The sequence below is a fragment of the Carassius carassius genome, chromosome 1 (assembly GCF_963082965.1).
Source record: "Carassius carassius chromosome 1, fCarCar2.1, whole genome shotgun sequence".
NCBI classification, from domain to species: domain Eukaryota; kingdom Metazoa; phylum Chordata; class Actinopteri; order Cypriniformes; family Cyprinidae; genus Carassius; species Carassius carassius.
In genome coordinates, this window is record NC_081755.1 from 51,709,354 (window position 1) to 51,736,172 (window position 26,819).

General features: G+C 37.9%; 1 protein-coding gene across 4 annotated transcripts in view; it reads right to left on the minus strand.

Moving 5' to 3' along the window:
• Positions 1 to 26,819, minus strand: part of LOC132156835 (gastrula zinc finger protein XlCGF57.1-like) — a 295,441-nt gene that overhangs the window by 125,481 nt on the left and 143,141 nt on the right. The window contains exon 2 of one of the 4 annotated variants that reach the window (XM_059566068.1): positions 66 to 577. The exons of 2 other annotated variants lie outside the window; for them this stretch is intronic. In XM_059566068.1, the coding sequence (XP_059422051.1) occupies positions 66 to 504 (439 nt within the window). In that variant the 5' untranslated portion in view covers positions 505 to 577. Of the gene's footprint in view, positions 1 to 65; positions 716 to 26,819 lie in introns of those variants that run through there. One more of the 4 variants, XM_059565994.1, reaches the window with a different exon arrangement.

Sequence of the window (26,819 nt, forward strand, 5' to 3'; positions counted from 1 at the left end):
TGTTCATTCCATCTTTTATAGGCAAACAGTCAAACATTAAAGATGAATCAAGAATAAACACCAACCTCCTTGTTCCTCCTGTTTTATTCCCAAGGTTTCTGGCTCCTCGTGTTTTATTCCCAAGGTTTCTGGTTCCTCGTGTTTTATTCTCCAGGTTTCTGGTTCCTCGTGTTTTATTCTCCGGGTTTCTGGTTCCTCTTGTTTTATTCTCCAGGTTTCTGGTTCCTCGTGTTTTATTCTCCAGGTTTCTGGTTCCTCGTGTTTTATTCTCCAGGTTTCTGGCTCCTCGTGTTTTATTCTCCAGGTTTCTGGTTCCTCGTGTTTTATTCTCCAGGTTTCTGGTTCCTCGTGTTTTATTCTCCAGGTTTCTGGTTCCTCTTGCTTTATTCCCCTGGTTTCTGGCTCCTCGTGTTTTATTATCCAGGTTTCTGGCTCCTCTTGTTTTATTCTCCAGGTTTCTGGTCCACTCGTGTTCTCTTCACTTTCCTCTTTAACAAACTCCATCTTCACAGCAGCAGATCTCAGTTCAGATGATACTCCTCCAGATATTCCTGCTTGCTTCAAAGTTTAACCACGACTGTGAGGATGAGAATATTACAGGCATTCTACTTTTCAAAAATTCAAAAACTTTCTTTTTCTATTTACATAAACAACATTTCTAACCCCTTGTATTAAAACAGCACCACAACCAAACAAAACAGAGAGCATGGTGATACCATAGACCGATTCTTCTTCGTCTGTGGTTTAATGGTGTTTGACAAACAAACGCATGTGTTTAGCGCCACCCGCTGGACTGGAGAGTGAAGCGACAAGAGGAGGGAAATAATACTGTGAAAATGACTTTGCTCGTCTAAAGACGGTTTCAATGGCAATAAACGCTACTACAAGAAATACAGTGATATTAAAACACCAACACCTCGTTTTGTCACGTGCAGTATACGCGCTCATGTTTATTCAAAGTTGCAGCATGTAAATGAAAATTAAGATCAATGAAAACACATGATAGTGATGAGATGCAGCCTTATAAAAAATGTACTGAATCCAAAATATTAAAGTTTAGTATGAAAAAGTTTGTTCATTGTTAATCCATTTTGAGTTTGCTGGTATAATAATTGCTTTTCCTAGGCAAACTTGACATTTTGGTCTTATATATGTACAAGAAGAATGTTCAAAGGACATAATGACATAAATTAAAAGCAAATAACATTTTGAACCCTAAACAAGTAACACTACAGATCTATAGTCTAATCTGAAGGGTGAACTCAAAAAACATAAATCATACAACAAGGTCATTTTTGAAGATTGGAATCCACTGTAAAAAAAAAAAAAACAAACAGAAAAAATCTCTTCTTTATCAAAGTGATTTCGCCATCATATGGACAAAATTTAAAGCATAACCAATAATTATAATATAAACAATAATAAGTACTATGCACCCATTTGTAAGGAAGGTTGTAAATTAACTAATTACTCTAGCCAAAGCAGTGCATGCCGGTTAGAAATTCTGTCCGACTTGAGCATAGACAGTAAAAGAAATGGACACAGCGACCCCATTGGATTCAATGGAGACAATTAGATGAACGCACTTCCTGGGGGTCGAGCGTACGGCACAGACTCAAACTGAGCTTGATGACGTAGATGTCACGTGAGCAACTTGTCTGACAATTGTAAGTCTTCTAATAGCTGTGCCAAGAGAAATCTGAATCACCCACCGAATCTTGCAGAGAAGGCGAGCGTGAACAGGAGCAAATTTTGGTAAGTATTCTGATTAATTATTTCCCTTGACTTCATGCCTCCACGTCCCCTCGATAGCCTCATAGACAGTAAAAGATTGCCAGCAAGCTTCTCCTCCTGTCCATACGGTAATTTCTCTACTGTGTGACAGAGAGTCGCAGGTTATGACACAATCGTTAGCCTATTTTTACAAAAACTGCTTCTACGGGGCCACAACGTAAGACACAAGGTAATGGAGCCTTTTATACATTTTCGTGTTTCTTTAGAAATAATGAATGGACAAATGGAGTCTTTAAATGCCTCAGATGTAAAGTTATTCGCTGTCAAAGTGACGCCAAAATTAATGGGAGTCAATGGAATGCTAACAGCAGGTGGCGGTCCGTCAGCCAATGCCGGCGCCCAGGGATGCTTCAATAAAATATGAAACCCTGCCCTCCTGGGCTTGAGACGGCGCCGATGCCACATGACTGTCACGTGTGTCTTCAAAGTACTGCGAGAGCGTTTCAAGAGCAGTAAGGGCATACTCGACTTGGTTATGTCATATGGGTTTCACATTGATAATATTATCATAAGCCTATTGTTTTCGATGTCATATTATCAAGTTCTATATACTGCTAAAAATACAGGTGTTTATTCTCATTATATTAAATTTCTCACTGCAAGTCAGTTTTTTGATATGTTTAAATCAAATGATATTTCAACTACAATCTTAGCTGCTTCTGAGCAATCTTCAAGCCAAGAAAATTTTATTTCTCTCTTTAACTCATCTTGTTCAGTTATTTTTGGACTCTATAGCCCTTCTTAAATACAAATCCCCAAAATTTAAATCACAACCATGGTAAGATGATACCACACGTTCACTTAGACAGATCTGTTGGAAAGCAGAGAGGAGATAGAAAAAAGATAATCTTACTGTCTCTTTAGAAATCTTTAAGAACTCTCTGGTAAACTTTCAGAAAGCAGCTAGAAAGGCAATTTCTTCTCTGATTAGATCAGTAAATATTCTCATACCCCAAAAATCTTGTTCACTGAGTCGCAGGACCTGTTCTCAATTTTAACCATGTAATGTAATTATAACCAATTTAATCTGTGAAAGATCACAACATTAATCTCTCACAGATCAGAACATTCAGTGATATCAACATTAGCACTTAAACATCACACGAACATACAAACCACTCAGGTCTCAATTAACTTCACAGGTTTTCCTCACATGCTTGTTGCCTGCTGTTCTAAGTGTTTAAGATGGCAAATACACAAACAGCGCTGTACTCGATGATAAGAAAGAAACGACCACGTATGTTGCATAAACAAACTGTGTTTATGTATTGTACAATCGAGAAGACCGTGATCTGCTCACCTCTCCTCAAAAAACGCGACGCTGAGTGAAGTGAACGCGCGCTAGTGATGACGTAATTGTCACGAGGAGGGATCAATGGCAGATCGTCAAAAAAGCTCCAAACTATATTTAAAACATCAAAACATCTATAAAACAACACATTCAACAAAAACAAGGGTTAGCCTACTGACTGATGTAATATGATTTTGCTTAAAGGTGTTTTGTGTTTGATTAGAAATAAAACCAAGAGCTGAAGATGTTTTGGTGTATTCATCAGAGTCTTCGGAAATCGCGATCGCTAAGCTGACGAGACAGATGGTGAACTCATTCTTTTGTCTCTATACAGATAGACATAAATGGACAAACATAATCTCCTGATTTTTTAAATGTGTCCAGTTACATTTGCATTAAGCACACAGTTTGCACTTAATTGTCTATAATATAAATTGGTATCTTACAATTACAAAATGAGCGTGCAGTAGCAGAGCCTTTTATTTTAAATGAATAGTAAACTGTCTACCAATCTTCACTCATGAAGGTTGTTGATGTTGATCAAATACTATGGAAGTCTATATTTTATTTATCATTTTTATTTGTGCAGATCGGCTTTTTTTCCAAAAGAAAACAAATATCCCCGTGTTATTTCCCCCCTCTCGTCGCTTCACTCTCCAGTCCAGCGGGTGGCGCTAAACACATTCGTTTGTTTGACAAACACCATTAAACCCAAGAAGAAGAAGATTAGTTTCACCGCGCTCTCTGTTGTTCTCTCGTGATGCTGGTTTAATACAAACGGTTAGAAATGTTGTTTCAGTGAATAGAGAAATACAGTTTTTGAATCAGTTCAGTAAATACCTGTAATATTCTCATCCTCAAAGTCGTGACTAAGTTTTGAATCAAGCAGGAATATCTGGAGGAGTATCATCTGAACTAAGATCTGCTTCTGTGAAGATGGAGTTTGTTAAAGAAGAGAGTGAAGAGAATACGAGTGAACCAGAAACCTGGAGAATAAAACACGAGGAACCAGAAACCTGGAGAATAAAACACGAGTTACCAGAACCCCGGAGAATAAAACACGAGGAACCAGAAACCCGGAGAATAAATCACGAGGAACCAGAAACCCAGATAATAAAACAAGAGGAGCCAGAAACCCAGAGAATAAAACACGAGGAACCAGAACCCCGGAGAAAAAAACACGAGGAACCAGAACCCCTGAGAATAAAACACGAGGAACCAGAAACCTGGAGAATAAAACACGAGGAACCAGAAACCCAGAGAAAAAATCACGAGGAACCAGAAACCCAGAGAATAAAACACGAGGAACCAGAAACCCGGAGAATAAATCACGACGAACCAGAAACCCAGAGAATAAAACAAGAGGAGCCAGAAACCCGGAGAATAAAACACGGGGAACCAGAACCCCTGAGAATAAAACACGAGGAGCCAGAAACCCGTAGAATAAAACAAGAGAAACAACAAGGTAGGTGTTTATTCTTCAACTAGCCATTAAAGACAAAGGTGGTACATTCACAGATCCTTTGTAAAAAAAAATAAGACTTAAATAAATTTCTTAAACCCATGTTTCAAAAGTTAAGGGTCTTGCAGTAAAAGTAAATTTGCAATCTCGCAAAGCCTGCTGCAAAACTGTTACCGATACAGTAAAAAGTACTGAACAAGCAAATAATGCTCTACTTCACCACAGTCCTATAGTGACGTTACTAAAAATGCCGGTTGTACAGCACGGTAAAGTTAGTTTTAGGTTTGATATTCGCTGGATATTCGCCTAGGCTGCTTTAGGGACCGTCTGCAAATTTACCTTTCAGTACAAAACGAAGTCCATTAATTAATACAAATTATGTTTACAATGCCATAGTAAATGTCTTGTGGGCAAACTGACAGAAAATGCTTAACCAGTATGTCGCTACAGACAATATCTCTCTTAATGTATGTACAGTACACACAAAATATTTTCTTTCAAAAATTACCAAAATTCACCATTTTTATATATATATATATATATATATATATATATATGTATGAGACCTCTAACATTAGCTCGCTCTATTCTTTTTCTATCTGTTTTCTTTCTATTCATTATATAATTTAAAAGCCCCTGCTACGTGTACTGTGCATTTTTTGTTGTTTTTGATTGCTTCCACTGTCCTCATTTGTAAGTCACTTTGGATAAATGCGTCTGCTAAATGATTATATATAAATATAAATGTAATGTGTATATATATACACATATATATTTAATGTTCCAAAGGTTGTAGAATATTTCTAGTTACAAGACTGACTTACTACAGGTGTAAGTTTGTCAATATCAACCTTACTGTACATACAGTACATAATTATCAATTACCGTATTTCACCAAAAAAAAAATCATGTTCCAAAGGTTGTAGTTCATTTGTAGTTACAAGACTGACTTACTACAGGTGAAAGTTTGCCGATATCTCCCTTACCGTAAGTACTGTACGTAATTAATCTTAGAATACAATTACTGTAATTGACCAAAAGGCTTTTTTATGTTCTAAATGTTGTAGTCCATCACTAGTGGCCAGAGTGATTTACTACAGGGGACAATTTGCCAATATCTTCCTTACTGTACAGTATAGGTTTCCTTAAGTACCGGTGGTACCGACCGAGTACCCGGTCCTTACCCGATACCTTAAAAAAACACACATAACCTCAACATACCAAATAATAAATAAATAATCCTAACAAAGTAGTAATGACATTCTCATGTTGTAGGTAGTACACAGGTGTGACCAGATCGGTTGGGTAGGCTGTGTAACAGCACATCCGGGCTTTGAGCCAGTAGCACTAAACCCCTATATGTTACAATGAGTATATGCCACTTATGTTCAGTTATATGGTGAGATGGAAGAGACAGTTATAAACGGATTAGTTCCAGGAAGAAAGATCAATTTATATAAAAAAAAATAGGAAAAATTAAATGCATTTAAAAAATTAAATAATTTTTTACCCTCCACTTTAAAATGTGCCTCACCTCTCTTTCAGTGTTTATAGACACCATGCATATCGCAATGTCGTTAGGTGGTGTTGGGGGTACCTTGGCCTACACGCTCGTGTGGTCATACCTCATGCGCTGTGACACGGATCAGGGAAGAGTTTCCTAAAGAAGGACCATAAAGGGGTTTCCTTCCCCCACCGCATTTTTGATATATTTGTATTATATTCAAATTAAATTTAAATGAATTATGAAGAAGCATTTTTAACTTGAGTAACAGTACACAATAATAATAATAATAATAATCCAAAAATAAGCTACAAAACTCAAAATAAATATGTATCAACCTATTCTGCCCTCTAAATTTGAATCAGTAGCACTTACACACGGACCAAAAAAAATAATGTCCAAGCTGGCAGAGTGGGTATAACATCATACCAAGCTTTAAGTACCGTATTTTCCGGACTATAAGTCAACCTTTTTTCATAGTTTGGCTGGTCCTGCAACGTATAGTCAGGTGCGACTTATTTATCAAAATTAATTTGACATGAACCAAGAGAAATGAAACAAGACAAAACATTACAGTCTACAGCCGCGAGAGGGCGCTCTATGCTACTCAGTGCTCCTGTAGTCTACACTGAAAACATAGAGCGCCCTCTCGCGGCTGTAGACGGTAATGTTTTGTCTTGGTTCTTGGTTCTAAATAAATACAACTTATAGTCCAGTGCAACTTATATATGTTTTTTTCCTCATCATGACATATTTTTGGACTGATGCGACTTATACTTAGGTGCAACTTATAGTCCGAAAAAATACGGTAGTTCTTTACATTGTGTTTGATGGAAGCTTTCTGAACTTATTGGTAACTACAGTGTTGAAAAGTAAGAGCCCGTGTTAAACAGGCTGATTCCATAAAGTAGGGATGCACCGATCCGATACTCATTTCACGATTACACGATAACAGACCTCATGTGTTTTTAAAGAACCTTGATCTGTGTCTGCTCACTGCCTCCTCCTTGTCGGGCCGAATAAACGGAGCACACATTTTTTCTGGTACAACAATTTGTCCAGAGAAGTCCAGGTATAGTTTAGGGTCTTCCTCCACGTGGTGAAACAGCAGCTCCATTAATTTGTCAATGTAGCCTTCAAAAAGAGAATTATTATAATATAACTTAAATAATTTTTCTGAGATAACTCAACCAATTATAAGTTACATGTGGTAGGATTACTCTTCAGAGCTCTCACTATGAATTCGCCATGCTTAAATTTGGGAAAAATTATTGAGTATCGCAGATCACCATCTGCAGTGGATGCCTGTGATCTGCCTGCATTTTAATTGTACTGTATCGCAGCAAGCTGTAGTCTGAAAGAAAAACAAGGTTAAAACATTGTAGTATTTTTAGCAAGCAGCACAAAATGTGTAACCCATTATCTTGTTTACCTGTACAACATTCCTTTGTAGGAGAACACCACATTTTTGGGTGAGAACTTCATAATGAGGCTGTGGAAACACTCGATTCCAGAGGTTCGGTATTCTGGACTAATTTTGTGCATGTCTTTAAGAAGAAATGGTGTTCCTGCATGTTCTGCGCATCTCTGTGTGAATGAATGAATGGCAGAGACGTGTTGTTTTGTTTACTACATACACTGAAGCGCGTGACGCTTGCAGTAATTTCAGCATCTGCCGTCTCAATGATGACATAAATACATAAACAACATCACCAGAACTGTTCTGAGTCATTTCACAAACATTTTAATGTTTAATTTGAGTAAAACCAGTGTCAATTTAAAGGTATTCACGTCAGCCTGTCAAAATAAATTTTTACATAAAGGCATTGTGCTAGAAATATTACTATTATTTAGTAGAATGTATGTGATACTGCTACTATTCCCCTTTATTTACCAAAATTAAATGTTTAAATTTCATTAATTAAAAAACATAAAGTTTGGGTGAAACTTGTTTACTGTTTTTCATAATTATATTACTTGTAGGAAAACTTTAAACACAATTATAAAAATGTATAAAGAATGGCATTGGTTTTAATTTTAGTGATAAAAAGTTAAAAAAAATTTAATTAGCATATTTTTGTGTTTTGCTTTGGTACCGAAATTGGTACAGAGAAATCAGTCTTGTAACTACAAATGTACTACAGCCTTTGGAACATGAAAAGAAAACTTTTTGGTGAATTTTAGTACAGTTTTCTAAGAACAACTGTACTGTATGTACAGTAAGGGAGATATTGGCAAAATGTCATATGTAGTAAGTCAATCTTGTATCTAGGAATGTACTACAACCTTTGGAGTGTGGAAAAAAAGGTAAATTGTAGAAGTCAAGTGATTTATCGATTTTACCTATTAATCAGCACCGATAGTTGCTTGCTGATTGTTCCTACCAGTTAATAATTTGTGGCAATTGTCCATGTTTCATTAATATTGTTCCCTAAACACTGGTGACGTTTTTTGCTCATATGAAGAGGATCATCCTTTCCGTCTATGTGTTAATGTGTAAGTAGTTTACATTATAAATAATAGTTTAACATTCATATACATTGCGAATATGGAAACATTTGGATTTGTGCCGAATGAGACATGATCAGTATTCTCCATATAATGAAGCCGTGCTTGCTCGTCCTTGTCTGCACGCACGCACGCATACACTGTGACGATCTTATGCACTGTATGTCTGATTTTTTCAAAAACAAATAGGCTAGGCCTAATGGAATGCAACAATTCAAAATATAATATTTTCCAAAACAGAACCCAGCAAGATGAATTTAATGTGAGCAACAGTGTTTTGCTGCAGCACTAAATGTGCAGCCACATTTACGTTTGGGATAATTTTATTTTAAATGCCATAATATCAGTTGAAAACATTGCAATTGTCCTATGTTAATTAACAGCATATTTAGAGGGTTTTAAACAAATTTGTACAAACCACAAACCGATTTTGAGTCAGTTTGTAAAGGGTACTTGGATAAATTAGAACTTCCTCAGATCTCACAGATGGATAAAGACTCTTCAGAGGCCCCGTTAACTTTGGAGGTGCTACATTTAGCACTAAAAAGCATTCAGAAGGGCAAGTCACCAAGCTTAGATGGCCTTCCTCCTGAATTGTATTTAGAAATATGAGAGTGGGGTGAAATATGTGGTAGGGATTCATGCTGGATTCATTTAATTTTACAATCGAGTATGGTACATTTCATAGAGACCAAAAAAAACAACAACAGACCAGTATTACTCATCCCATCCCAAGTTTATGCTAAAACTCTTGCCTCTCGCATGGAGAAAGTAATTCATAGCTTAATCAAAGAGGACCAAACCTGATTTATAAAGGGGCATCCCATGTCCGGTAATGTGCATCGACTGTTTCATGTACTCAATTTTGCAGACTCTCTTCAGAGTCCTTGTGCGTTTTGTTCACTTGATGCAGAAAAAGCCTTTGATGGGCTAGAGTGGAACCTTATGTGGGCAGTTCTGCAATGTTTTGGTTTCGGTGAACATTTCTATGATTAAGACACTCTACCAATTACCTGAGGCATCAGTCTTAACTGGTAATATTATCTCACCCCTCGTTCCCTTTGCAATGTGAAACGAGGCAGGGATGTCCACTTTCAACTTTACTGTTTTATTTATCCCTTGAACCACTACCACAAGCAATCAGGAAATCTGACATTCCACAGATTCCGCAGATGATTCATGACCATAATCATATTATTTCAAAGATGGAATAATCTTAAAGTTTATCTTCAACGCACAACCTCCACCGTCAAATTGAATTTGTTACCTCAGCTAAATACATTTTTTCCACGTTGTCACTTTTCCCTCCTCCAGGTTACTTTTAAGGAGATCAATTCCATACTTTCCCAGTTTATCTGGAATGGTAAACAACCCAGAATAAAACTTGTCACGTTGCAGCGTCCTATACTTTCAGGAGGATTGGCTGTACCAATTTTTTTTATTATATTACTTGTCCTTTCAACCTAAAGGAACACTCCACCGTTTTTTGAAATAGGGATTATTCACATTATTTCCTACATTTAGATAGGTGGGCAAATGCATTTTTGTGTCAGTGCATGCATTGTTTTAGTTTGACTGGGTCAGCGTTAGCTTAGCTTAGCACAATGAATGGAATCCTTTGTTGCCAGCTAGCATGGCCTGAGTAAAAGTGATCAAAAAAATAAATAAAAAAACCACCTAATTACTTCTTGTGGCCTGCGTATTCACAACGAGTACAAATAGCGATCCAGATTAACACTAGGCGATTTCCTAGGCAGATATTGACTTGGGACTATATTATGGGGAAGCACAGGCGAAGCACCGCTACTTCGGTGCAGAGATATCACGCAACACATGAAATCCCACGAATTCCGTCAACATAGCGGCGTGCAACGCGTCAAAAAAACAGAAGAAGAAGAACATACCGGCGTGACCTGCACCGAGTGTCTTCGCTTTTGGATGATTTATTTTGAGAAGTTACAGCAAACATGGTTATTACCTGCATAGCAAAAGGTTGTGAGAACAAGCAAAGGACATACACAAATGTAATGTTTCACAGAATTCCACCTAATGTGGAACTGAGAAATAAATGGCTAGCAGCTCTGGAGATCTGTAGTTCAACGCCTCTCAACAAAATAAAGCAGTATCGTGTTTGCAAAGAACATTTTGCACCAGAGGACTACTTTGAAAAAATGGAATATGGGTCCAGAAAGACGGTACTACGTCTAAAAGATACGGCCGTCCCATCTATTTTCAAAGCCCAGGAAGAACAAAATGCACATGTAAGTTGTCTTTTATTTCTCTTCCTATATAACCTATATTGCCTGAGAAAACATCAACTCTATGTGAATACAGGTATAATATGGGTCGATCTATACATGCGTCATGATTAAAATAATCACTTACTCTGTGGACAGCTGTCCATTTGGTCCATTCGGCGTGGGGCGTTTTTTCCAGTTCACTTTGTCACACCGGAAAAAAAAATCGAGTACTGCAGAATGGATCAGCGCCGTGAAATCCTCTGTAGATGTGACACAACTTCGGGCACGCTCATCTTGATCTGACGTGTTGAGCCTGGTCATCAATGGCAAAAACATGTCCCACTCTCTACAGCACAGACACTCTATTTCCATCCGCATAGATTGGCATATTCCCCCACATTCACACCACCAGTTCATATTGGCTCTCATCCTCACGTCCTCAGGCTGTTGAGCGATCGCAACCTCCTCCTCCTGTCGTTCTATTTCCAAAGCACGCAGCTCGTCTTCTGTAAACTCTGGTTCAAATAGGTATGGTTCTGGTTCTTGACTGTCTGAGAAGTCACCCTCTTCGTCTCTCTCAAAATCAGCCATGTTCATCGCCATTCGTGTACTGTAAGGAAAATAGCCAGGCAACTACTATCCACGCCAGTATGTTGACGGAAGTCGTGGGATTTCATGTGTTGCGTGATATCTCTGCACCGAAGTAGCAGTGCTTCGCCTAAGCAGCAGTGCTTCGCCTGTGCTTCCCCATAATATAGTCCCAAGTCAATATCTGCCTAGGAAATCGCCTAGTGTTAATCTGGATCGCTATTTGTACTCGTTGTGAATACGCAGGCCACAAGAAGTAATTAGGTGGGGTTTTTTAATTCTTTTGATCACTTTTACTCAGGCCATGCTAGCTGGCAACAAAGGATTCCATTCATTGTGCTAAGCTAAGCTAACACCGACTCAGTCAAACTAAAACAATGCATGCACTGACGCAAAAATGCATTTGCCCACCTATCTAAATGTAGGAAATAATGTGAATAAGCCCTATTTCAAAAAACGGTGGAGTGTTCCTTTAAGGCTCTTCATATTTGGTTTGATCTTCAAGCTGAAGCTTCATGGAGAGTAATCAAAGTTGACAAGGTTAAACCACATGGGCTCCATGATATTTGAAAATGATAAATATAAATTCTTTTAGGATCTGGAAATGGTTGGAATGCCTGACGGGAGAACAGTTCAAGTTTTGTAACAACACACCCTTATGGCACAACTTAAAAAAAAAAAAAAATACATAAATTACTCAAAATTACTTCTCCAGTAGGCAAGACTGTTATCATGTGTGTATGTATATATATATATATATATATATATATATATAAAATGTCACATATATAGTAGCCTAAGAACAAAATAGCCAACGTATTATTATTATTTGAGGCACTTTCTGCAGAATTTCACTGAACATATCAGACACCGAGGGTGCATGCCCCTCATCTGGTGCAGACACGAGTCTTTTTTTCTGCGCTCTGATCTCAGTCTCCTGCACTTGGCGCTTCTCCGTCTCCACGCGGGTTCTCTGCATCCAGCACGGCCTGGATCATTTCTCGTGCGCGCTGCCTTATTTCCGCATCCAAGTAATGGTCTTTATAACGCGGATCAAGCACATTCGCGATGAAGTGCAGAGGATCCGAAAAGATCTCAGTGAGACGTGTGCCAACAGACTCTATAAGACTGTACTTTTCTTTGTTTTCACTTCGTGGTCCGTCCTAATCTCTTTGTTAGGAGACGCTTTAGTGCTGCGAATAAAGGAATAAGAAGAGAGAGAATGTTCTCACTGGTGTGAAGTAGGGCTGGGATAAACGATTATTTTTTAAACGATTAATCTAGCGATTATTTTTTCGATGCATCGATTAATCTAACGATTAATTTTTCCGGACCGATTCGATTTCGATTATCTCCCCATTAATTGACTACTAACAATTTATACATGTTGATTTACATATCTGAATGAAAAAAACATGAATTCCTTAACATCGCAATATATGTTTATTGCTCTTAAAATTACAAAATAAAAGACTGACTAAGAATGCATTACTTTGCACTTGTATAGAGATAGCATTCAATAAAACCTTGAAGCCTTGAAAACACATAGCTTACTGAAACAAGCTTACTGAACACATAGGGCCTAGCATTCAATAAAAAAGTTCTTCTTTCAGATGAAAATAACAACAACTTGATGTCTAGCATTCAATAAAAAAGGTCACCCAAAATACTTGTTTAGAGCAATTAAAAGAATACAGTAACCAATGTAAACTTGAGGGCTTTAAGCTAATACAGAGAGTGCTTTTCCAAAAAAAAAATAAAAAATTAACAGTGGGAGCCAGCAGCCTGTCATGTAGAAAAAAATCTCTGAATGCTCCACGTGAAACTTTGGTGTTTCGCCCTTTTTCTATCGTGTTTAATGATTTTGATTGATATGCACAAGGGAGAGAGAGAGAGCAAGAAGCGCTCGTGTTGTTTGAAGACTGTGAGTGCGTGCGCAGCCGGGGCTCTCTCTCGTACGTGCCCTGTCACTCACCGTCAAATAAGGCTTTGACAGCCGCCAAAAAAAAAAGATCAATGCAGAAAAACCCCTGAATTGGTTATATAACGGTGGACAGAATGTTGATCCAGCCATCGCGTATATTCAGCGCTCATAAGGTAAACGTTTTGCAAACGTTTTTTAGAGAAATAAAAACAGGTCGACGAATCGATGCGCATATTTTGCGTCGACGTATTTTTTGCGTCGACGTCATCGATGACCTCGACGCGTTGTCCCAGCCCTAGTGTGAAGTGAATGTCGCGGGGAGCTCGTGGTCTGCGCTATGCAGGTGCACGTGCAGGTCGCGGTTTCTGTTTGCATCATCACAACATTTCAGCCATGTTGTTTCGGTGATAAAAGTATTTCGGTGATAAAAATTTTCGGTGGCCGAATATTCGGTGCATCCCTAGTGTCTGATATTTGTTTACAAACTAAATCACGCTGTTATCCCCTTTACAGTTTCTACTCATAAAATATGTGCACTGCATGTAAACATCAACCTAATTTAACATTCAACAACAGATATTTCAGCACAACAATTTTTTTGTGCAGAGTATTAATTGTCTCCCTCTGTCCATGTTCAGTCCGTCCGCCGCACCAGCGCTCATTCAATAAAGATTTAAACTGAACACAGACTATCGGTTAGGGGCTTTATGCAAAAACCGAAATGCTTACGTGTATTTATCTATTACTCTAATTCATTAGCTTAAAGCTTAAAATAAAAATGATCATATTTTAGCTTGGATCACTAATTATCCCCAGCATCTCATTCGGTTTTCTTCACTATTTTTAGATGCATTTTGTCCATAGAAATGCGTAATTTAGTGGTGTAATTTGACGCGACATGATGAAATTGGACGTGCACTGTGGGCAGACCGCATAATCGATAATGAGAATCGTTGTTGATAATTTTCTGTAATTCAACTACTGCTGCAACAACTAATCGAAACAATTGATAATTATCGATAATGAAACTCATCAAAGAAAAAACCCTGTTTGCTGGACCTGACAATCGGCTGTTTCTTTACAAAATGATATCGCCATCTACTGTCATAGAGGCATAATGCAGTGTTTTGAGATTTTCATGGATCTGTGTTAAAAAGGGAAAGTTTTGACCATTTTTGTCTGTACACAAATTTTGGTAACACTTTAGAATAATGTTCCATTAGTTAATGTTAGTTAACTACTTTAGTTAACATGATCTAAACAAGAACAATCCTTCTACAGCATTTATTAATCTTAGTTGATGTTAATTTCAACATTAATGCATTATTCAGATCAAAAGTTGTGCTTGTTATCATTAGTTAATGCACTGTGAATTAACATGAATTAACAATGAATAACTGTATTTTCATTAACTAGAAAATAACAAAGATGAATAAATACAGTAAGTATTGTTAATTGTTTGTTCATGTTAATTAACGAAGTAACTAACATTAACTAATGGACCATTATTCTAAAGTGTTTTTATGATTTTTTTAAGTTTCAATTAATTTTTAATTGTAATTTTTATTATGATTTTTATTTTAGACCTGATGAAAATGAAAGAAGAAAGACTAGATCTGAAAGAGGTGGATGAGAAATATCAGGATCGGAAAGCTCCTGATGTCAATGAAGAAAAATCAGCGAGTTGCAGCATTAAAACAACAGAAGTCAAAAGGCCTTTCAGCTGCTCTCAGTGTGGAAAGAGTTTTAGACTGAAAGGACACCTTAAGAAGCATTTGGTAACTCACACTTCAGAGAAAACTTTCAGCTGCTCTCAGTGTGGAAACACTTTCAGACATAAAGCAAACCTTGAGAATCACATGTTAATTCATGCTGGGATAAAGTCTTTCACCTGTTCTCAGTGTGGAAAGGGGTTTACACTGAAAAGACTCCTTAAGAGTCATTTGGTAACTCACACTTCAGAAAAACCTTTCAGCTGCTCTCAATGTGGAAAGAATTTCCGACATAAAGCAAGCCTTAAGAAGCACATGTTAATTCATGCTGGGATAAAGTCTTTTAGCTGCTCTCAGTGTGGAAAGAGTTTTACACTGAAAGAACAACTTAAGAACCATTTGGTAACTCACACTTCAGAAAAACCTTTCAGCTGCCCTCAGTGTGGAAACACTTTCCGGTGTAAAGCAAGCCTTAAGAAGCACATGTTAATTCATGCTGGGATAAAGTCTTTTTGCTGCTCTCAGTGTGGAAAGACTTTTACACTGAAAGAACAACTTAAGAAGCATTTAGTAACTCACACTTCAGAAAAACCTTTCAGCTGCCCTCAGTGTGGAAACACTTTCCGGTGTAAAGCAAGCCTTAAGGATCACATGTTAATTCATGCTGTGATAAAGCCTTTCAGCTGCTCTCAGTGTGGAAAGAGTTTTACACAGAAATCAATCCTTAAGAGGCACATGTTTATTCATACAGAAATAAAGCCTTTCATCTGTTCTCAGTGTGGAAAGAGTTTTACACAGAAAGGACAACTTAAGAATCATTTGTTAACTCACACTTCATAAAAGCCTTTCACCTGCTCTCAGTGTGGAAAATTTTGGTGTTACAAGCTCTTGTTGCAAAAAGAAGATCTATTAAGTTGCAAAGACTAAAGTCTCAAAAACAAAGATATATCCTTTATAAAAGTTAAGGGTCAACCACACTCCCCAAAATCGTCTCGTTCTACCACACCGCTACATCACTATGTGGGAGGAATTGCATAACACCAATCCAAAGGTTCACGCAAAGATAGAAGGCATTCCTTTTATTCTCTCTGTTGCAGAAGCTGCCATGTTGTGGAATCGCTGTGTGTTTTGTTGAAGTGAAACTTTGTTTGGCCTTCCAGAAGAGGACATGAATAGAAATCAGTGGTTAAGTTGTTTTTTAGCACTGTTCCAGAACAGTCCAACCCAAATATTCAGATGTGTATTGTGCAATTTCATAGAGGATGAGGACTATCTCTTGAACCAGTAGCTTGCAGTGTGTCCGTGGCATAAAAGCAGGTTTCTATAAAGTTGGGCAGTTCAAACTTTACAAGGACAATCTGGCCATTCTGAGTCACAGCCTGTAGGTACTTTTTAAAAATAATTAATTTCCCACTGATTATTAAATTGCTAATTTTGAGTAGTAGAGTAGGCTTGTTGTTTGTCGTTTCTCAGATCACAAATGCAGATGGTTTTATTTTTACGCAGTGCGATACGCGATGTGTAAAAAAGACATAAGTCATTATAATTAGTAATTAAAGCTGCAAGCAGCGATGAATGGGCCCTCGCACCCGGGCTCACCACCAGCGAGCAGCTTTAGTTAAAAAGGCGAATTGCGAGAAATATGCATTTAAAGCCGTAAATATAAGTGGAATATGTCAAAGTCATTTATATGTGCCAATCTTCCTGTTGCCAGCAGGTGGTGCTATCATTATAAAGGAATATTGGCCTTCAGATGTGTTCAGGCCGGGACTCTTATCGAACATGTGAAGTTAGGGGAAGATCGAACATTTTATGCCTGAGTTACAATAACTTCTTTTCCTATGGTGAGACATCAAATTTTGTCATGGCACCATGGACACACCCTTTAATAAAAACTCAAGATCTCCACAATTTAACATTGCAAAGACCTTTAGATTAGACTGACCAAAATAAAATGTTGATGTCATTACATTTCTTGGAGTAGTTTGTTACAGCGTAAAACATGACACTTCCTGTTGCCAGCAGGTGGCGCTATGACTGAATATGGGCATGTAGATCTGTTCAGGGCAGAAGTCTTATCTAACATGTGAAGTTTGAGGAAGATTGGACATTGTATGTCTGAGTTACAGCAACTTCCTTTTTCATGTCGAAACATCAAAAGTCGCCAGGCCGCCACGGGCACGCCTTTTAATGAAACCTCAAGATCTTCGCAATTTAACATTGCAAAGGCCTTTAGATTAGGCATACCAAATTTGGTGTTGATCTGAATCAATCTCTAGGAGGAGTTTGTTAAAATACAACGCATGGAAATGACAAAAATTTTGGGTTTGGAATTTTGATCCAAGAGTCTTTCTTTTTTGTAGGTATTGGTGTGTTACGTGTGTGGCAATTTGTGTGCATGTGCGTGAAACATAGCCGTAACATAGGTGAAGCTGTCGCTCCATTTTGCCACACCCTCTTCTGAATCCTATATCAAACGTAAATTTTTACCAGGTCTGACAAGTGTGCAAAGTTTCATGACTTTTTGAGCATGTTTAAGCCCTCAAAAATGTGATACATTTGCCAGAAGAAGAAAAAGAAGAATAAACGAAGCAGATACAAGAGGGTCCTCCTCACACCATCGGTGCTCGGTCCCTAATTATGTCCCACTGGATGCAACAAATGCCTCGTTTGTAATGGGTTTTATTTTATTTGTTTTGTCTCGTCTAGTGATTTAACGCTGGCTAACTGGGTCAAGGACTCCTCTCTGTGCCAATCACAACAGGCGTGGCCAGCTGACCAATCAGTGAAGTGTAGGCTTGTGGAAAAGAGAAGGGTTTGCTCCTAACTTGCTTGGACAAAATCATTTAGAAATCATTGGCACATGACTCTAATTTTAAATGTATATTTTGGGAAAATGTTTTCTTACCTTAGATGCATTTTATCCCGTTTTAGGGGACACAATATTAGGACATTTTAAAATACCATATGACCTGCTCTTTAAACTCTCTTCAAAGTGTGCTTTGGCCTGCACGCCTGCTGCTACTCAACCACCATAGGAAGACAAGCTGTCTAGTCTCAACAGCTTTTGTTTCTTTCTTCTTTTGCCGCAAAGCTATGTCAGATGTTGTCTGCATCAACTTTAAAACTTCAACCAGCGTACATGACTCCACACCATCCTTCAGCCAACTTCCAATGACTCCTGAACTCCAGCCAATCAACAACGTACAGAAACCCCTTTCTGCAGCCATGCCATACAAAATTAATTCCTTTAAAACAAATGCAACACAAGTACAACCTCCAGATTCTTGCTGGTTTATGGATTAAAGGCTGTTCAACAATTTCCTGTATTGATATAAACACTGGAATTCACATTTTCACTCTCTTAAACTCATTCTTTCTTCTCTTTGTTTCTGCAACTTGTGTGAATGTATGAGTGTGTGTGTTTGTTAGATTAGTTTACGTCTTTTTGATTTATCCAATAAAGTATTACGTACATTGAAAAGAGTAGTATCTTTTCTTGTGCTTCCAAGTTAATGTCTTAAACTGCTGATCCTGTTACCATGCTAATAAAGTGTCTTTACTATATTTTGGATTGATGTTATGAGGCTCGTTCGAAGAAACGCTAGATGACTGATCAGCTGTAAAAAAGTGATTCTGACCAAATTCCATATAAATATAATAAATAATTATTCCCTTTGAGCTAAACTGACCTGTTTCCCTTACAACAACTTGTTTTATCCTGCTTGGATAAAAATTCATATTCGTTTTACTTGTGAAAGACGCTAGAGCTTTAAATGCCTAATAAATTATTAGGCAACAACTTCATGGTATTTATCATATTTACAAAATCATTATAGTAGATCGCGATGCAGAATCGCGGGAAAATCTTGTCAAGTCAAGCCAAGTCACTTTTATTGTCACATCACCACAGCACATGTGCCTTGGTGAGTGAAATTCTTTTGAGCTTGCTCCAGAAATTGCAGAAACAATTAACATATAACCATACAGACTTCAACAGGTGAAAATGTGCGATATGCACATATATATAGTCAGTACACATGGTGTACTATTAGACATACTTTCAGTTAACACTACACATTATATGCAATATGTACATACAGTTAGCACTACACATTATATACTATACACAAAATGTACACGTTCTACATTATGTACACCTATATATGCATAAAATATGCCAAGGTGAAACAGATTATACATGAACTGGGTACAGAAAATGTTATGGATGTGCATTGGATGGTATCCAGTGGTAACTGGTAGGGTATTGTATTAAATGCAGTGGTGCTATTGTTCTGAAGTTGGATTTGTTAAAATCCCCCGTAACAATAAACGCATCTGGGTATGCAGTTTCCTGCTCACTTATATTCCCATACAGTTCCTTGGGTGCCTGGTCTGTGTTGGCTTCAGGGGGAATGTAAACAGCTGTGATTATGACCGCTGTGAATTCCCTCGGTAGCCAGAATGATCGACACAGAAGCATTTGGAATTCCAGATCAGGGGAGCAGAAAGTTTTAATAGAGTGTAGGTTCCTTCCATCACACCACGAGTTGTTGATAAAGAAACAGACGCCCCCACCACTGCTTTTCCCTGTGAGCTCTTTCGTTCTGTCCGAGCGGTGCACGAAGAAACCCGTAAGTCTGGAACCTCTGCAGACATCCAGGTTTTCTGTGCAGCAGTACCTTGTTTCTCGTTGGTATGAGATATGTGCCCGCAGTTCACAGAGTTTGTTGTCCAGTGACTGAACGTTATCCAGCAAAATGGTTGGGAGAGGAGGTCGGAGGGGACGCCGGCTCTCTTCCCTCTTTTGACATTTTCGTGGCGAGGTGTTGAAATTATGGCGAGAAATGAGAAACAGGACATGCCTAATACCATCCACATACACTACCTGATTTTAATCAAACTTCATCAGATTATTCGTTGTATGATGTCGATCGCATATATGTGACTATTAGGAGTCAAAGTTATAGCGCCACCAACTGGCAGCAGGAAGTGTGTCATTTTCAAAATGCTTTGAATTCAGCATCTTATAAAACGTGTTCACACTGTGACAAAAGATTAAGTGATTCATCAAGTCTGAAAACGCATGAGATGGTCCACACTGGAATGAAACGTTATAAGTGTTCACACTGACAAAAGATTAAGTGATTCATCAAGTCTGAAAACACATGACATGATCCACAGTGGAGTGAAACGTTATAAGAGTTCACACTGTGACAAAAGATTCAATGATTCATCAAGTCTGAAAACACATGAGAGGATCCACACTGGAGAGAAACTTTATAAGTGTTCACACTGTGACAAAATTTTAAGTGATTCATCAAGTCTGAAAACACATGAGATGATCCACACTGGACTGAAACGTTTTAAGTGTTCACACTGTGACAAAAGATTCAGTGATTCATCAAGTCTGAAAACAAATGAGATGATCCACACTGGAGTGAAACGTTATAAGTGTTCACACTGCGACAAAAGATTCAGGGATTCACCAAGTCTGAAAACACATGAGATGATCCACACTGGACTGAAACGTTATAAGTGTTCACACTGCGACAAAAGATTCAGGGATTCACCAAGTCTGAAAGCACATGAGATGATCCACACTGGACTGAAACGTAATAAGTGTTCACACTGACAAAAGATTCAGTAATTCATCAACTCTGAAAACACATGAGATGATCCACACTGGACTGAAACGTAATAAGTGTTCACACTGACAAAAGATTCAGTAATTCATCAAGTCTCAAAAAACACATGAGATGTTCCACACTGGAGTGAAACGTTATAAGTGTTCACACTGTGACAAAAGATTCAGGGATTCATCAAGTCTGAAAACACATGAGATGATCCACACTGGAGTGAAACGTTATAAGTGTTCACACTGTGACAAAAGATTCAGTGATTCATCAAGTCTGAAAACACATGAGATGATCCACACTGGAGTGAAACGTTATAAGTGTTCACACTGTGACAAAAGATTAAGTGATTCATCAAGTCTGAAAACACATGAGATGATCCACACTGGACTGAAACGTAATAAGTGTTCACACTGACAAAAGATTCAGTAATTCATCAACTCTGAAAACACATGAGATGATCCACACTGGAGTGAAACGTTATAAGTGTTCACATTGACAAAAGATTCAGTGATTCATCAAGTCTGAAAACACATGAGATGATTCACACTGGAGTGAAACGTTATAAGTGTTCACACTGTGACAAAAGATTCAGTGATTCATCAAGTCTGAAAACACATGAGATGATCCACACTGGAGGGAAACGTTATAAGTGTTTAAACTGTGACAAGAGATTCTGTGATTCATCAAGTCTGAAAACACATGAGATGATCCACACTGGAGAGAAATGATATAAGTGTTCACACTGTGACAAAAGATTCAGGGATTCATCAAGTCTGAAAACACATGAGATGATCCACACTGGAGTGAAACATTTTGTGTTCACACTGCGACAAAAGATTCATGGATTCATCAAGTCTGAAAACACATGAGATGATCCACACTGGAGTGAAACGTTATAAGTGTTCACACTGACAAAAGATTCAGTGATTCATCAAGTCTGAAAACACATGAGATGATCCACACTTGACTGAAACGTTATAAGTGTTCACACTGACAAAAGATTCAGTGATTCATCAAGTCTGAAAACACATGAGATGATTCACACTGGAGTGAAACGTTATAAGTGTTCACACTGTGACAAAAGATTCAGTGATTCATCAGGTCTGAAAACACATGAGATGATCCACACTGGTGTGAAACGTTATAAGTTTTCACACTGTGAAAAGAGATTCAGTGATTCATCAAGTCTGAAAACACATAAGATGATCCACACTGGAGTGAAACGTTATAAGTGTTTAAACTGTGACAAGAGATTCTGTGATTCATCAAGTCTGAAAACACATGAGATGATCCACACTGGAGAGAAATGATATAAGTGTTCACACTGTGACAAAAGATTCAGGGATTCATCAAGTCTGAAAACACATGAGATGATCCACACTGGAGTGAAACATTTTGTGTTCACACTGCGACAAAAGATTCATGGATTCATCAAGTCTGAAAACACATGAGATGATCCACACTGGAGTGAAACGTTATAAGTGTTCACACTGTGACAAAAGAATCAGGGATTCATCAAGTCTGAAAACACATGAGATGATCCACACTGGAGTGAAACGTTAAAAGTGTACACTGTGACAAAAGATTAAGTGATTCATCAAGTCTGAAAACACATGAGATGATCCACACTGGAGTGAAACGTTATAAGTGTTCACACTGTGACAAAAGATTACGTGATTCATCAAGTCTGAAAACACATGAGATGATCCACACTGGAGTGAAACGTTATAAGTGTTCACACTGACAAAAGATTCAGTGATTCATCAAGTCTGAAAACACATGAGATGATCCACACTGGAGTGAAACGTTATAAGTGTTAACACTGTGACAAAAGATTCAGTGATTCATCAAGTCTGAAAACACATGAGATGATCCACACTGGACTGAAACGTTATAAGTGTTCACACTGTGACAAAAGATTCAGTGATTCATCAAGTCTGAAAACACATGAGATGATCCACACTGGAGTGAAACGTTATAAGTGTTCACACTGACAAAAGATTCAGTGATTCATCGAGTCTGAAAACACATGAGATGATTCACACTGGAGTGAAACGTTATAAGTGTTCACACTGTGACAAAAGATTCAGTGATTCATCAAGTCTGAAAACACATGAGATGATTCACACTGGACTAAAACTTAATAAGTGTTCACACTGACAAAAGATTCAGTAATTCATCAAGTCTGAAAACACATGAGATGATCCACACTGGAGTGAAACGTTATAAGTGTTCACACTGTGACAAAAGATTCAGGGATTAATCAAGTCTGAAAACACATGAGATGATCCACACTGGAGTGAAACGCTATAAGTGTTCACACTGTGACAAAAGATTAAGTGATTCATCAAGTCTGAAAACACATGAGATGATCCACACTGGAGTGAAACGTTATAAGTGTACACTGTGACAAAAGATTAAGTTATTCATCAAGTCTGAAAACACATGAGAGGATCCACACTGGACTGAAACGTAATAAGTTTTCATACTGACAAGAGATTCAGTGATTCATCAAGTCTCAAAAAACACATGAGATGATCCACACTGGAGTGAAACGTTATAAGTGTTCACACTGTGACAAGAGATTCAGTGATTCATCAAGTCTGAAAACACATGAGACGATCCACACTGGAGTGAAACGTTATGTGTTCACACTGCGACAAAAGATTCAGTGATTCATCAAGTCTGAAAACACATGAGATGATCCACACTGGAGTGAAACGTTATAAGTGTTCACATTGACAAAAGATTCAGGGATTCATCAAGTCTGAAAACACATGAGATGATTCACACTGGAGTGAAACGTTATAAGTGTTCACACTGTGACAAAAGATTCAGTGATTCATCAAGTCTGAAAACACATGAGATGATCCACACTGGAGGGAAACGTTATAAGTGTTCACACTGACAAAAGATTCAGTGATTCATCAAGTCTGAAAACACATGAGATGATCCACACTTGACTGAAACGTTATAAGTGTTCACACTGACAAAAGATTCAGTGATTCATCAAGTCTGAAAACACATGAGATGATTCACACTGGAGTGAAACGTTATAAGTGTTCACACTGTGACAAAAGATTCAGTGATTCATCAGGTCTGAAAACACATGAGATGATCCACACTGGTGTGAAACGTTATAAGTGTTCACACTGAAAAAAGATTCAGTGATTCATCAAGTCTGAAAACACATAAGATGTTCCACACTTGAGTGAAACGTTATAAGTGTTCACACTGTGACAAGAGATTCAGTGATTCATCAAGTCTGAAAACACATGAGATGATCCACACTGGAGTGAAATGTTATGTGTTCACACTGTGACAAAAGATTAAGTGATTCATCAAGTCTGAAAACACATGAGATGATCCACACTGGACTGAAACGTAATAAGTGTTCACACTGACAAAAGATTCAGTAATTCATCAACTCTGAAAACACATGAGATGATCCACACTGGACTGAAACGTAATAAGTGTTCACACTGACAAAAGATTCAGTAATTCATCAAGTCTGAAAACACATGAGATTATCCACACTGGAGTGAAACGATATAAGTGTTCACACTGTGACAAAAGATTCAGTGATTCATCAAGTCTGAAAACACATGAGATGATCCATACTGTAGTGAAACATTATTAGTGTTCACACTGTGAAAAAAGATTCAGTAATTCATCAAGTCTGAAAACACATGAGATGATCCACACTGGAGTGAAACGTTATAAGTGTTCACACTGTGACAAAAGATTCAGTGATTCATCAAGTCTGAAAACACATGAGATGATCCACACTGGAGTGAAATGTTATGTGTTCACACTGCGACAAAAGATTCAGTAATTCATCAACTCTGAAAACACATGAGATGATCCACACTGGCCTGAAAAGTAATAAGTTTTCACACTGACAAAAGATTCAGTCATTCATCAAGTCTGAAAACACATGAGATGTTCCACACTGGAGTGAAACGTTATAAGTGTTCACACTGTGAAAAGAGATTCAGTGATTCATCAAGTCTGAAAACACATAAGATGATCCACACTGGAGTGAAACGTTATAAGTGTTTAAACTGTGACAAGAGATTCTGTGATTCATCAAGTCTGAAAACACATGAGATGATCCACACTGGAGAGAAATGATATAAGTGTTCACACTGTGACAAAAGATTCAGGGATTCATCAAGTCTGAAAACACATGAGATGATCCACACTGGAGTGAAACATTTTGTGTTCACACTGCGACAAAAGATTCAGTGATTCATCAAGTCTGAAAACACATGAGATGATCCACACTGGAGTGAAACATTTTGTGTTCACACTGCGACAAAAGATTCAGTGATTCATCAAGTCTGAAAACATATGAGATGATCCATACTGGAGTGAAACCTTATAAGTGTTCACACTGACAAAAGATTCAGTGATTAATCAAGTCTGAAAACACATGAGATGATCCACACTGGAGTGAAACGTTATAAGTGTTCACACTGTGACAAAAGATTAAGTGATTCATCAAGTCTGAAAACACATGAGATGACCCACACTGGACTGAAACGTAATAAGTGGTCACACTGACAAGAGATTCAGTGATTCATCAAGTCTCAAAAAACACATGAGATGTTCCACACTGGATTGAAACGTAGTAAATGTTCACACTGACAAGAGATTCAGTGATTCATCAAGTCTCAAAAAACACATGAGATGATCCACACTGGAGTGAAACGTTATAAGTGTTCACACTGTGACAAGAGATTCAGTGATTCATCAAGTCTGAAAACACATGAGACGATCCACACTGGAGTGAAACGTTATGTGTTCACACTGCGACAAAAGATTCAGTGATTCATCAAGTCTGAAAACACATGAGATGATCCACACTGGAGTGAAACGTTATAAGTGTTCACACTGACAAAAGATTCAGTGATTCATCGAGTCTGAAAACACATGAGATGATTCACACTGGAGTGAAACGTTATTAGTGTTCACACTGTGACAAAAGATTCAGTGATTCATCAAGTCTGAAAACACATGAGATGATCCACACTGGAGTGAAACGTTATTAGTGTTCACACTGACAAAAGATTCAATGATTCATCAACTCTGAAAACACATGAGATGATTCACACTGGACTAAAACGTAATAAGTGTTCACACTGACAAAAGATTCAGTAATTCATCAAGTCTGAAAACACATGAGATGTTCCACACTGGAGTGAAACGTTATAAGTGTTCACACTGTGACAAGAGATTCAGTGATTCATCAAGTCTGAAAACACATAAGATGATCGACACTGGAGTGAAACGTTATAAGTGTTCACACTGTGACAAGAGATTCTGTGATTCATCAAGTCTGAAAACACATGAGATGATCCACACTGGAGTGAAACGATATAAATGTTCACACTGTGACAAAAGATTCAGGGATTCATCAAGTCTGAAAACACATGAGATGATCCACACTGTAGTGAAACGTTATAAGTGTTCACACTGTGACAAAAGATTCAGTGATTCATCAAGTATGAAAACACATGAGATGTTCCACACTGGATTGAAATGTTATAAGTGTTCACACTGTGACAAGAAATTCAGTGATTCATCAAGTCTGAAAACACATGAGATGATCCACACTGGAGTGAAACGTTATTAGTGTTCACACTGTGACAAAAGAATCAGGGATTCATCAAGACTGAAAACACATGAGATAATCCACACTGGAGTGAAACGTTATAAGCGTTCACACTGTGACAAAAGATTCAGTGATTCATCAAGTCTGAAAACACATGAGATGATCCACACTGGAGTGAAACGTTATAAGTGTTCACACTGTGACAAAAGATTCAGGGATTCATCAAGTCTGAAAACACATGAGATGATCCACACTGGAGTGAAACGTTATAAGTGTTCACACTGACAAAAGATTAAGTGATTCATCAAGTCTGAAAACACATGAGATGATCCACACTGGAGTGAAACGTTATAAGTGTTCACACTGTGACAAAAGATTCAGGGATTCATCAAGTCTGAAAACACATGAGATGATCCACACTGGAGTGAAACGTTATAAGTGTTCACACTGTGACAAAAGAATCAGGGATTCATCAAGTCTGAAAATACATGAGATGATCCACACTGGAGTGAAACGTTATAAGTGTTCACACTGTGACAA